Below are 13,556 nucleotides of genomic sequence, written 5' to 3'. Positions count from 1 at the left end.
ATGACATGTGCTGCCAATTTTCCGTGACCATTTTCATGGGAGACTGCATGTTGAAGATGATTCCAACTACGCCATCAATTGTTGCTTAGGCAAGAAATCCCCTCCTTGGCACTATTGTTCTTGCTTTTAGGAAGTTCATGATTTATCTTCTGATGTAGTTTTTTCTTGGTATCATGTACCTGAGTCAGCTAATTGGTTGATTCATTAGCTAAAGAAAGGGGGTTTCCTTCCTGTTAGAAGTGTCCAAGGTCCATCGCAAAATAAATTGCCTAGTATGGAAGCTTCTTTCCCAACTGATAAACCCAAGATCATATTATTAACTTATTTATATGGCACTATTTTTTAACACTCTCCCTCATGTGTATGCCCTCTATGTGGCTCCTACACATGGATAGTTTGGGGGGAATCCTACATATGAGCAGGTACTCTAATACCATGTAAAATTTGGGTTGAAGGCCCATTTAAATTTGGGTTCAATCTAGAAGTGAGGAAAAAGTCTCAATGAGGAAAACTAGTGGGTTGTAAGGTTGAACAAAGCTTAATCATTTTCTTGTTTTTTGCTTCTGGCTCTTAATACAGTTGCTTTTCCTAAAAAAAGGACTCATAACAAAATGACTTGGCAATTAGGAACCCTCTTCCCTAGCTAATAAATCCTTGAGCTTTGCACTAATTTTTTCCGAATGGGACAATTCTTTCCAACATCCCCTCACATGTGAGGCTTTTTTTTTTTCTTTTTCTTGCTCCTACTACACTTGGACAATTGGGGGTGGAAGACCATGCATGAGTACCTGCTCTAATACCATGTTAGAAGTTGGGTCCAAGGTCCATCCCTAAATGACTAGCCAAGTTAAGAACCTCATTTCCAACCAATTGGCCCAAGCTCTTTCTATTAATTTCCCATGTTGGACAATTCTTTTCAACACTTCCTTCTATGTGAGCCATTTTTTTTTTTTTTTTTGCTCCTACTCACATGGGTGGAAGGCTGGTTGGTGTCAAATAAGTTGCTAGAGAGAGCAACAACGATCACCAACAAAGGTTGACGGAATAGCCAAGAACGAGATAGAGTCTGAAAAACGGGAGAGTTCCCTTTCCTTTTCTCTATCTTCTCTATTTAAACATAGGATTAGGTTTAGGTTAAACAAGACAGCCCATGGGCTTAATTACAATCTAACCCATATAACTTATTAACCTATATACATGTAAACATCTAAACAACGAACATTAATATAAATTCCAAAATATTGTAACATCCCCCCTCAAATTGATGCGGGTAAGTCAACCAGCAACAATTTGCCAATCAGAAAATTATGGCGGTGTTGAGTCATGGCTTTGGTGAAGACATCAGCCACTTGGAGATCCAAAGAGATGTGAGGAAGAGATATCACTCGACGCTCCAAGGTGTTGCGGATAGAATGACAATCAACCTCAATGTGCTTGGTGCGTTCTTGGAAAACAGGATTGGTAGCAATCTGAATAGCACTAGTGTTATCCACATGAAGAGGTTCGAGGTGGTCTGAGGAAACTCAAGTCCTGCAAGGAGACTGCGGAGCCATATAATTTCAGAACACACAGTAGACATGGCTCGATACTCTGCCTCAGTAGATGACTTGGACACACGATCTGGTTTTTTACATTTCCAAGAAATCAAGGCATCCCCTAGAAACATACACCAACCTGTAGTAGAGCGACGTGTATCAGGGCACCCAGCCCAATCAGCATCACTGTATGCAACAAGTTGAAGAGATGAGCCGGTAGGAAAGAATAACCCACGAGTAGGAGAACCTCGAAGATAACGAATAATGCATCAGACTGCAGCAAGATGAAGATGATGAGGAGAAGACATAAATTGACCGACCTTATGAACAGCATAGGAGATATCCGGGCGAGTCGTGGTCAAGTAGATGAGACTTCCAACTAAACGCCGATAGAGAGTAGGATCATCAAGAAGGTCCCCTTCATCTTTCCGGTATTTCATATTGACCTCCATAGGAGTAGCAACAAAAAAAGTGTCCGCCAAACCAGCTAAGGTAATAATATCTTGGGTATACTTGTGCTGATTTAGGAAAATACCTTTGGCCCGATGTACTTCCGGTCCTAAGAAGTACGTGAGCTGTCCTAGATCTTTCATATGGAAGGTCGAATGCAGAAGTCGTTGAAGCTTAGTAATCAGGCCAGAGTCAGTGCAAGTAAGGATAATATCATCCACATAGACCAAGAGAAGGACTATGCCCGATGCTGACTTGTGAAAGAATAGAGAAGAGTCATACTGGCTTTGTGTAAAGCGGTGGAGAAGAAGTGTACTGCGAAACTTCTTCTACCAAGCCCGGGGAGCTTGCTTAAGCCCATACAGAGGACGACGTAGCTTGTAGACATCCTGAGGAGAAGAAGTAGTCATACCAGAGGGAAGCTTCATGTAGATATCTTCTTGTAAATCACCATGCAGAAATGCATTCTTCACATCCATCTGATGCAGATGCCAGGACTGTGAAGCAGCAATAGCTAAAACAGTGCACACCGTGGTCATCTTGGCAACTGGAGCAAATGTATCCTCATAATCAATCCCATATTCTTGTGTGTTTCCCAGAGCTACGAGGCGAGCTTTGTACCGATCCAAAGATCCATCCAATCGAAACTTTAAAGAAAAAACCCATTTACTCCCAAGAGGCTTAATAATAGGGGGGCAAGTAACAACATCCCAAGTGTGATTCTCCTCAAGAGCTTGAAGTTCTGTTTGCATTGCCTTTTTCCAACACTCATGTGCCATAGCCTGTTTGTAGCAAGAGGTAATCGAAATTGATGATAAAGTAGCTACAAGAGAGATAGTGGAGGAGAAAGCATACCTATCAGGGGGGCAAGAAGTGCAAGTAGACCGACAAAGAATGATGGAAGCAGGAGCAAGAGGAGGATCAGGAGCAGGCGCCAGGTCAGGATCATGAGGGGGCACAGATGAAGTGGGACTGGGCTCATAAAAGCTAGGCAGAATAGATAAAGATGTAGATGGTAGCGCAACATGAGAGGGACAAAAATATTAATTTTCAAAGAAAATCACATTCTGAGAAACACGTATACGATGAGCATGGGGATCATAGCAAATATAACCTTTTTGCGATATAGCATAACCAAGAAAAGCATACTTAACGGATTGGGCTGTAAGTTTATGTCATTCATGAGGAGGTAGATGCACAAAACAAACACAACCGAATTTTCAAAGATCCACATATGAAGGAAAATGACAAAATAACTTAAAAAAATGGAAAAACATGATGTAACATAGGAGAAGGCAAGCGGTTGATTAAATGAACCGAAGTGGATAGCGCTTCACACCAAAACGAGGAGGAACAAATGAATCAAGTAAAAGAGTTCGTACCACATCAAGAAAATGGAGATTTTTTCTCTCCGCAACTCCATTTTGCTGCGGTGTCGAAGGACATGAACGTTGAGAGATGATACCTTTGCTTTGAAGAAAATCCTGAAACTCATTAGACATGTATTCACCACCAGAGTCAGAGCGCAATACCTTGATGCTGATAGAGGATCGAGTCTCAAGAAGCGCAAGAAAGCGTTTAAATACGACAAAAACTTTAAAGACTTGGCCTGTCGGAAGTAGACCCAAGTACAATGGCTAAAGTCATCGATAAAAGTAATAAAGTACTTATAATGCGCATGGGAAACAACGTGAGCAATTCCCCAAACATTACTATGAATAATATCAAAACAGTGTGTGGCATGAGATCCATGATGAAGAAAAGGGAGAACTTTACTTTTGCCAAGTTTGCATGATGAAAAATCAAATGAAAGATCAAGAGAAGAACATGTTGTACTTGTTAATAAACCAGAATTAAACACGGTACAAAGTATATCATAGTTTGGGTGGTTGAGACGTCTATGCCACATCTTGGTTCCAGAACTAACTACATTACATGCAAAGGAAAGTAAAGGAGCACGAGGAATACTCGTAGAGAGAAAAACTTGAATGGGAAAGAGTCGTCCCACTCTAGGCCCCTTCGCGATCATCTTCCCTGACGCTTGATCCCGCACAACACAACTAGATCGAGAGAACAAAATATTACAATTATCATCAACCAACTGACCAAGAGAAATAAGATTTGTGGAGAGATCAAGGGACACAAAAACATCAACTAAGGTTGGAGAAAGATCACCAACAACACTGATAGGTAGAGAGCTGCCCTTAGCAGTGTTAATTTTCAGATTTCCATCACACTTTCTGACATTGCAAAGAGAAATAGCAGTATTGGTCATATGGTTAGAAGCTTCGGAGTCAACATACCATGGCCGAGTAGAAACTTTATTCTTACTTGAGAGCCCAAAAGTAGAAAGGGCAGAAATGATCATTTGTTGTACCATTTCAGGAGTGAGTGTACTCGGAGTTGTGGAGAATGTAGAAACAGTATTTGGAGTAACCGGCACGGTAGGAGGCAATACAATAGAACTAGAAGCACCTGTGGAGGCATGATAAGCAGTTCCCTTCTTCCTTGTTGTGCGAATAGGACAAGCGGCGAGGAGATGACCCGTTTGCTTGCAGTACCGACAAAACTTTTAAGTGCAATCCCGAGCAAAATGACCAAATTCTTTACAGTTGAAGCGCCGGACAGACTTCATATCCCTACCCTGATTTCTCCGTTGTGTGGCATATGCCACAGAAATAGGGGCATCAGTATTAGCCCGATGTTCCATGCCGGCTTGAGTGGCAATACGCTGTTCCTCCCTTAGAAGCTCACTCAAACAAGTATCCAAAGGCGGTACATGATGACGATTCATTAGATTGGAACGGGTAACGTCAAACTCTTAACGGAGCTTCATCAAGAATTGATCTTTCTTGCTTGTCTCATGCATGGCTTGAACAACAGAGAGAGCTACAACTCGAACATTCTCATAAACAATCTCGGCATAATTCGCCCAAAGCTTTAGAAACCCAGAATAGTATTCTTCAATGGATAGGCTGCCCTATGTGAAATTAATCATCTCATACTCAAATTGAAACCGTCGAGCCGTGCTATTTTGGTTGTAAATCTTGTGGAGGTAATTCCACATATCAGCTGCATTTCTGTAGGGCTGCAAATTAAGAACAAATTGTGGCTCAACAGAGCCAAGTATCCAGGTCATTACCTAAGCATCCATGGTTATCCACTTTGACAAAGCTGTGGCCTCTTGAGGTGCCTGATCACTTTCATCTATATCCATAGCTCTTTTCCCATAACAAATAAACGGAATTGAAATGCCTATGTAGAGTAGTTCTTACCCGTGAAACGAATAGGTAAAACATCTAACTTGTCAGATGACATGATGAAATACAGCAAGCCACACAGGGACACAACAATCCGAGGGCAAACCTTGCTGAAACGCAATCCTTGAGGTACCAAACTTTCTGAAAAGAAATTGAAACCCCCTTTGCAGAAAATGCCAACTTAGAACTCCAACCAAATTTTTTTTTTTTTTTTTGGAATTCTTGTTTTGAAGCTCGGGTTGCTTGATTAACTTGGCTGGTCCGGGTTGGGCTGGTAGGTTTGGGTTGAACAGGTGCGGGCTGGCGCCCGATTAGATTTTTCTAACTTAGGAAAATCTAATTTTCCAACAGTGCCGTCGTTTGCCGATCAGAAACTCCTTCATCCCCGGCAACAGCGCCAAAACGACTCGAAAAACGTCTCCTTCTTCCCTGACCACGGTGCTAAACAACTCGGGATGCCGTCGTCTTCTTCGCGCCGAACAGAAAACTTCTCCTTCTTCCCTGGCAACGGCGCTAAACAACTCGGGACCGCAGAGTCGTCCTGTGGCAGGCAACCAAGCAGTGTAACGGGAACTGTTGGGGAACACTTTCTTCTCCACATCGCCAAAGGACTCTCGGCGGAAAACAGTCGTCCACGGCAGAACATAAGACTATCACTCACGGCAGAGGAAGGAAGATTCTAGGAGAACAAGACGCTAGCTCTGATACCATGTCAAATAAGTTGTTGGAGAGAGTAGCAACGATCACCAACGAAGGCTGACGGAACAGCCAAGAACGAGAGAGAGTGAAAAATGGGAGAGTTCCCTTTCCTTTTCTTTCTCTTCTCTATTTAAACATAGGATTAGGTTTAGGTTAAACAAGAAAGCCCATGGGCTTAATTACAATCTAGCCCATAACTTATTAACGTATATAAATGTAAATATCTAAATAATGAACATTAATATAAATTCCAAAATATGGTAACAGTTAGGCCCAAGGCCCATCCTAAAATGACTAGCCAAGTTAAGAACCCTCTTTCCCAATTAATAAACTCAAGATCTTTTTACTCATTTTTCCATGTGGGATAATTTTTTCCAACACTCCCCCTCACATGTGAGCCCCCTTTTTTGGTTCCTACTACACTTGAAAAATCTGGGGTGGAAGCTTATACCTGAGTACTTGCTTTGATACCATGTTAGAAGTTGGGTCTTAGGCCCATCCTCAAATGACTAGCCAAGTTAAGAAGTTTTTTTCTCATCTAATAAATCCATGATATTTTCTCAACTAATACCATTTCACAAACTTGTTTCTTTAAATAGAATAGCTGGTTAACACTTTGTGGTATTTTCTGTTAAATGTCAGGCTATTTTCACGATGTGCTCTGTAGCTGCTATTAGTCCTGCTTTAAGGTATATTCGAGTACATATTCCATAATTCTCATCCTTTTTGTTTATTTCCTCACCAAGTGTCTCTTTTCCTCAGGGAGCTTGTATATGCTGCTTTTGATAATCTTGCAAAGCGACTACATTATGCCAGTCGAACAAAGGTGTTTTGAATAGCCTCTATTCCCCCAGTTTTTTTTTGTATTAATAGATTATTGAATGGCAAAAGTGGTGTTTGAATAATCGTGGTTGATGCATTTTTTATCTTTTCATAAGAATGAAGTATAATTTCTCTTAATTCTATGGGCTATTCCGGACTTTTTGCAGTACTTGAAGGAACTTATGGGGTCAATTTTTTCTTATTGGGTAGCTTGCGATGTGAGCCTAGTTTCATTGGTTGAGGTGACAAATCCAATTTTCATTATTCATTGCCACTTAAAAATTTCATAAGTTCTGTGACATAATCTTATACATCTAGTACTTTTTGTACGTTTGTAATGGGTTAACTGTGTTTTTCCCCAGTGTAAATGTTGTCATTTGGTCTTGTAGCTCCTCTCTTCTCTCTTGGTTATACTGTATGCTAGTGCTTGACCTTTCTGCAAGGTTGATTTTGACTCAGAAACTTATTTTTTTGCAGATACGTGATCTTTTTTTGACTGATTCAGAACCAAGATCCTTCTTTGAATATTGCTGCCCTTGGCTTCTTCCCTCACTAATCTTAAATGGGAAGATCAGTGATCTCAAGTTGATTTCTACGGTTGAATGCATCAACTTTTTAATCCCCTTCGATATTTTTTGTCTTTCATATGCTGTGGTTGCTTTTGCTTCTCCTTGATAAGCTTTGTTGATGTGAAATTTATGTTCACTTCTCAACCTAATAAACCGTTGAACTGCTGGCTTTTTTTTATGGGACGATGGTAAACATTCAGAAAAACTATGCATCAAATTTACTCACCTTGTGAAATTACACAAGATCTCTTTTAGATATGAACATGAAAGTTTTATTATCAGGATGTTGCTGTTACTTTGCTAGGGTATTCCTGGTTTTTGGTATCTTGGAAGATGTTGAATCAATTCATCTTGCGTAATATTTTTGCTGCTTGTTTATACAAGAATTCTAACTGTATTTTTATTTGAACAGGTTACTTCTCAAACTTTGACCGCTATTCTGAAAAACCATTTTGTGCCAATCTTTGCAATCTGCGTGGCTTTGCATTGTAGTAATGAGTCAAACAAGGACACTGGATCAGTTGTGCTCCGTAGCACAATTCTGCAAATGGCAGAAATTTCTGAGCATGAACGGGACATTCTCATAAAACAAAATATGGTTTGTTATAGCTTATCGTTTTGTGAGAAATCTAAAGATATTGGACTTTGATGGTTAGAGGAACTTTTCTTTTTGAAGATAAAGAGAATGAGAATATATATATATATATATATATATATATATATATATATATATATTTTTTTTTTTTTTTTTTTGTTTTTTTTTGTTTTTGAAATGATAAGAGAATGAGAATATTGTTAATAAGAAAGGTGAAATACAAGAAACAAGAGGGCCCCTAGACACAGAGGCCAAACGAATAGCACATCTGCCTGCTAACAACATGCTAATTTGTTAAGTTGGGTCCAAGGCCCATCCTAAAATGACTAGCCACCTTAGGAAACATCTTTCCCAACTAATAAACTCAAGATCTTTGTACTAACTAATCCATGTGGGCCTATTCCATAACACTTCCCCTCACGTGTAGACCCTCTTTTTGTGGCTCTATAAGTAGATAATTTAGGAGTAGGCAGTTTAGGTGTAAGCCCCCTTTTGTGTCTCTACAAGTGGATAGTTTGGGTGTAGGCCCTCTTTTGTGGGTCTACAAGTGGATAGTTTAGGTGTAGGCCCTCTTTTGTGGGTCTACAAGTAGATAGTTTAGGTGTAGGCCCACATATGAGTACCTGCTCCGATACCATGTTAAGTTGGGTCCAAGGCCCATCCCAAAATGACTAGCCACCTTAGGAAACATCTTTCCCAACTAATAAACTTAAGATCTTTGTACTCACTAATCCATATGGGACTATTCCATAATACTAATGAACAAAAATTACAAGAAACAAAAAACAAACTATACGGTAGAGTGAAAAAATTATAAGAAATAAAAAAGAAACTACCGTAAATAAATAACAGCCTAAACCGATCTCTATGACAACATCAATGAATCAACCAGTATCTAAAGTGTAGGAACTGCTCTCAACAAGATGGGTTTGAGAAGGTTCATTCTGACCAAAGAATCTGTTAAATCATTCCCACTATGAATTTCATGAGTCCAGACCAACTGCAAACAATCTTTAGATCAATAACGTCATCATACAATGACTACCAATCAGTACCAAAGAATCATCCTCAATGACAAGAGGAGAACTAATTTCTGCTTATAGATCCTCCAGCCATAAAGGAAACACTGAAGTTCTGCTTAAATAGAGTTACACCGCGCCCCGCGCCGCCCCCCCCCCCCCAAATGAGGAGTATACCTGTAAAACTTTACCTGAACAATCACATAGTATGCCTCCTCCTCTTGCTGGACTTGGATTCCCTTTGGAGCTTGATCAAAATTAGGTTTAAGCCATCTTTCTTGGGAAGATTTCCATGAGCAGATCCTCGATCTAGGTTTGAAACAATGAGAGATTACCGGGAGGTTTCGAATTTAGCCAATTCATCAGCCAATGAGTTGGCTGATCTAGGAATGAGATTCCAGACACAGTGTCGGCAATACAATCTGTAATAAGCCAGTGGCGCCAAGGGGAGGAGTGATTCAAAACTTACTTGCACATGTGTCCTCTTACTTCAGAAACAAGTCAGATCTTGTTAAGTTGTCTATAAGTAAATTTAGTTTAAATTTCCATACAAGTTAATGTATTGGCATTTTATTTTGTTTTCAGGTATCTATTGTCAGTTGCCTTTTGTCACTCACATCTTCTGCTTCAGACCCTTCAATGCCTTTCTTTTCTGTCAAAACAATTGTTCTTGCAATACGGACCGTTGTTGATGGATTCTTGGAGATGTACGATACCTTGAGTTTAGCCTTTTTGTTAGTTATTTTCTGGAAGAGGAGTAAAATTTATTACTGAAAAGTATCAAAGCAAGATAAAAGAATTACAAAGATACAAGAGATGAAAGAAGGGCAGTTGCTATCCAAGTACTGATGAGTCTATTCAGTAATCCTAATAGAAGCCTTTTGTTTTTGTTGACTGCAGTGATGAGCATGCTACATGCAATGGTGTTGTAGATAAAATCCAGATTTTTCGCCCTGATAGAGTATTTCGGGTGAATTTTTTCCCTCAGTTTATACTGATTTACGACTTTAGTTCCTTTTCTTTGTTAGGTGTTCTCATAGTTTTTGTGTATCTCAAAGATTATTATTCAATCTCTTTATGCAGTTTTTGATAGAAATACATCATCAAATTACATCAGCAGTTCATCCTAGGCACATGTGTCATCGGTTGTCTGCAGTTGAGGCACTCATTATTTTAATTGGACAAAGGGCAGCCATTCCCAGCACATCATGGTATAATAATTGTTATAAATAGTGTACTTTTAGTCCTTTTCTTGTTTAGAAAAATAATGTGGATTGGTGACAAGGGTCCTAAATGATAGAAAAAAATTAACGTCTCTTTCTTGTTTGTTGAGGGTTAACACTTACGTTATTTTTTCTAGCAGTGGCCAACTCCCAGTTTTGGCATTTGGGTGCATCTCTATCTTTGTGCTTAATGTTTGTGGTTGTTCTGGAAGGGTTTCAAGCTGGAGTTGAGGAAACAACAGAAGAGACATCAAGAACAACTAACTTTTTCTATCAATAAAAAGGGAATCCTCAAAATCTGGGAAAAGAAAAGAAAGACATTGCACTATGTTGTTTTTCAATGAAAAGAAAAGATCAGTAACTCATCATTGCATACAAATTCTGCTGCTTCAGAACTAGCTAGACTACTAGTATGTCAAATCCTTGACTGGAGGGTTAGTGAGATTGCCCTATGTCGGATTAGCCTGGTTCCATCACAAAAGTGACTAGCCATTTAGGAGGCTTATTGCTTAAACTTATAATCCATTTAAATTTCTCAATGTAGGATATCTCCCACCCAATACTCCTAACATCGAAGCTTATATATAACAGGCCGGAGATGTAGGCAGAAACTCCCAACAGAGCCCATAGCTTAGACTCTTACTTCATGGAGCCCACAACACACAAACTCTTTTCTCATGGAGCTCACAGCACGCAAATAATCTAGGGTGCATAAAGTAGGCCTTGGTTCACACATATATCTTACTCTGATACCATAGTGGGTTGAGCTTTGTTCCATCCCAAAATGACTGGCAACTTAGGAGGTCTGTTGCTCAACCTTGTAACCCATTAACTTTTCTTAACATTTTTCAATGTAGAACATTTTCACATGCAACAAACTATGATCGACAGTCCACTGATTGTATATACATGCATGAGTTTTCAGGACTTGACAATAGATTCTGTATTCTGCAGCTGGTGAATCTGAAGACATCATAACCGATTCCTAAATAGTCTAGAATTTAGTATGTTATACCTTTTGCATGTTAACCTAAAGTCTTAGTGGTAATCCTGTTTCTTAATTCCTTGCATATCTTGTGGGGCCAAATAAAATGGAAGAAGGTACTGCTTTGAAGGTTGTCATTGATTTTGAAAAACTAATAGTCCTTACCATCTTTTGCATGTCTTTCATCTCTTTTTCTGCCCTGTTTATCTATCTGTTGTCATAGTTTTAGTTTGTTGCAGTTATCTATTCAACTTAGTTGGACAACTTATTGGAACTAAAGTGTTACAAGATCAATGCTGCCTTATCTTATCGACTTTGCTTGAGGTTTTTAAAGATAATCGGAATATTGATGTTGCGAGTGTGCTTGGTCAACAGCTTCAGGTGTTTCTTAAACATAATATTTTCTCACCCTATTATTGTCTGTCCTTTTCTTTTTCTTTTTCCTTTTCATATTGTATGTTTTCTAATTCTCTGTAGTTTCATGATGCAGTCTTTAGTTTCGAAGTTGGTCGCTAGTTGTCTTCCATTGAAAGACTATGGAGATGTACCCTGTGCTGTTTCTTCTAGAGTCATGGACTTGCTTCACCAACTAACAGTGGATGCAGACGTATGTCTTCATGACTGTGTGAAAGTATGCACATAAAGTATTTTTACATGTTTTTATATTAATTTCTTATTGAACTGGTCATTCAATCATCAAAAGTGTATAACTTCATCCTGTTCTGGGTAACATTTCCAGGAGCTGGAACCATTCCCTGAACTTGATTGCTTTCAAAGGATACGGACATTTTATGAGGAAGTTGGTCACAAGTATTCTCCAAAAGAGCACTTTCTCAAGGCAAATATGTTTTTCTAGTCACTTGGAAATTTGAAGTTTCTCTATTTCCTTTTTTGAAAATTGGCCTTATTTTAACTTCCAATTCCAGTTTGTTCAAAGGGCTCACAACCTTCCTCACAGGTTACTTATCTGGAGGTGATTAAGATGTTTCTTTTCTGCTTGTGTTCCAACATATTTGGGTTCTTTGTTACCATAACGTTTCTTTAATTGGATGCTTTTTCTAGCAGTCTCCGAGCATTGCATAAGAAGTTACTAAGAGGGAATATTATTCAAGTCAAGAAGAATACGGAAGAATTTGAAACCTGGTGTTGTGAACCAGAAATTGTTTCTGCTGTCTGGATGTTAGTTGGCATGAATGGATCAGATGATACTAGGGGCATTAGGGAATTGGTGGCAGACTTCATTTCTATGGTACTTTTGAGGAGGCTTTAACTGACTTCCTACATTTTCTTTACTCTGTTCAATATTTAGTGCAAATATTTTTCTTACTCTTTTCTTTTCTTTTCTTTTCTTGCAAAGGTTGGCATTGCAGACCCACATCGAGTTGTTTTCCATTTGCCTGAGGATTCCAACCAGACGTCTCCTCTTCCACTGCTTAGCTATGAGGCTGATGTTGGAGTGTCAGATGAACTATTGGTTAGACTTATAAAACTGTTAAAGAAATATCTAATGGATGATTCTGTGATGATTGTCAGTGTGACTTCAGGAGTACTATGTGTAAGTCCGTTGAATATCTTTATTTTGAGTTCAAGTCAGTTCTATATTGTGGAGTTTTCAGCTTGTAAGATAAATTGCAGTCTTGCATTGCGTCTCAGTAAATGTCTTTATTTTAAGTAACAGTCAGTTCACGTATTGGAGTTTTCAGCTTATGATATAAACTGCAGTCTTGGATTGCTTTTGAGTAAAACCAGACTAGGTATATTCAAATACATGAAGAAAATGAACTGCCTATGCTGTAAAATGTTTTTATAATATTACAACTCGTGGACTTGTAGTTCCTTAAATATCATTTTGCACTTACCATAACCTTCTTAATTATTGGTTGTAATCAGGGAATTCTATCTACTGAAAGGGGTAGAGGCGCTTTGCTGTCATTTAATTCTTTTGAGAGGGGCCTTCTTGAGGTAATATTGTAAATTTTGATGAAAATAGTTTTTGAATAGCCTTAAAATACAACTTATTATTGCAATTTTTTTATTTGTTGCAGGTCCATTCAAAAGCTGTTAACTTGGAGCTGGTGGAGAAGCTACTGTTGGATGCTAAAAATAAAGCTATTGGTTTGCTCTTTGGTTTCTTCTTATTTGTTCTTGTATTAAGCTGTTCTATATCTCCTTCTACCAGTTGTCGGAATAAAATATGAAACAGAAACATGTTGAATTTATTCTTTTGAATAATAAAAATTACAATTTCTCATTTTTTTTTTTTTGAAATGATGTTGAATTTTATTAAGAGAGCTCAAACGAGCAGATTACAAGAGGGGAAACCTTCCCAAACAATGAGAGTTCTTATATTAACAGAGATGTAGTTGCTTCTGTCACATATTTATACCCTTCTTTTGCTC

The 13,556-nt window shown here is 38.7% G+C and overlaps 1 protein-coding gene across 6 annotated transcripts in view; it reads left to right on the top strand.

Annotated features, from left to right (window-relative positions):
* Positions 1-13,556, top strand: part of LOC137936533 (serine/threonine-protein kinase ATM) — a 128,226-nt gene that overhangs the window by 59,915 nt on the left and 54,755 nt on the right. For all 6 annotated transcript variants that reach the window (XM_068781262.1, XM_068781261.1, XM_068781260.1 and 3 more), the window contains 16 exons: positions 6,587-6,633; positions 6,707-6,770; positions 6,934-7,008; positions 7,244-7,363; positions 7,748-7,933; positions 9,535-9,656; positions 9,850-9,919; positions 10,033-10,160; positions 11,397-11,538; positions 11,648-11,788; positions 11,897-11,995; positions 12,084-12,130; positions 12,223-12,406; positions 12,515-12,712; positions 13,048-13,119; positions 13,203-13,272. In XM_068781262.1, the coding sequence (XP_068637363.1) occupies positions 6,587-6,633; positions 6,707-6,770; positions 6,934-7,008; positions 7,244-7,363; positions 7,748-7,933; positions 9,535-9,656; positions 9,850-9,919; positions 10,033-10,160; positions 11,397-11,538; positions 11,648-11,788; positions 11,897-11,995; positions 12,084-12,130; positions 12,223-12,406; positions 12,515-12,712; positions 13,048-13,119; positions 13,203-13,272 (1,765 nt within the window). The remainder of the gene's footprint in view (positions 1-6,586; positions 6,634-6,706; positions 6,771-6,933; positions 7,009-7,243; positions 7,364-7,747; positions 7,934-9,534; positions 9,657-9,849; positions 9,920-10,032; positions 10,161-11,396; positions 11,539-11,647; positions 11,789-11,896; positions 11,996-12,083; positions 12,131-12,222; positions 12,407-12,514; positions 12,713-13,047; positions 13,120-13,202; positions 13,273-13,556) is intronic.

This window comes from Aristolochia californica, unplaced genomic scaffold (genome assembly GCF_029961685.1).
Source record: "Aristolochia californica isolate CCGP_79_NKW_82.1479 unplaced genomic scaffold, dmAriCali1.0.hap1 SCAF_7, whole genome shotgun sequence".
In the NCBI taxonomy this organism is placed as follows: domain Eukaryota; kingdom Viridiplantae; phylum Streptophyta; class Magnoliopsida; order Piperales; family Aristolochiaceae; genus Aristolochia; species Aristolochia californica.
This window is presented reverse-complemented; position numbering and strand designations above follow the sequence as displayed.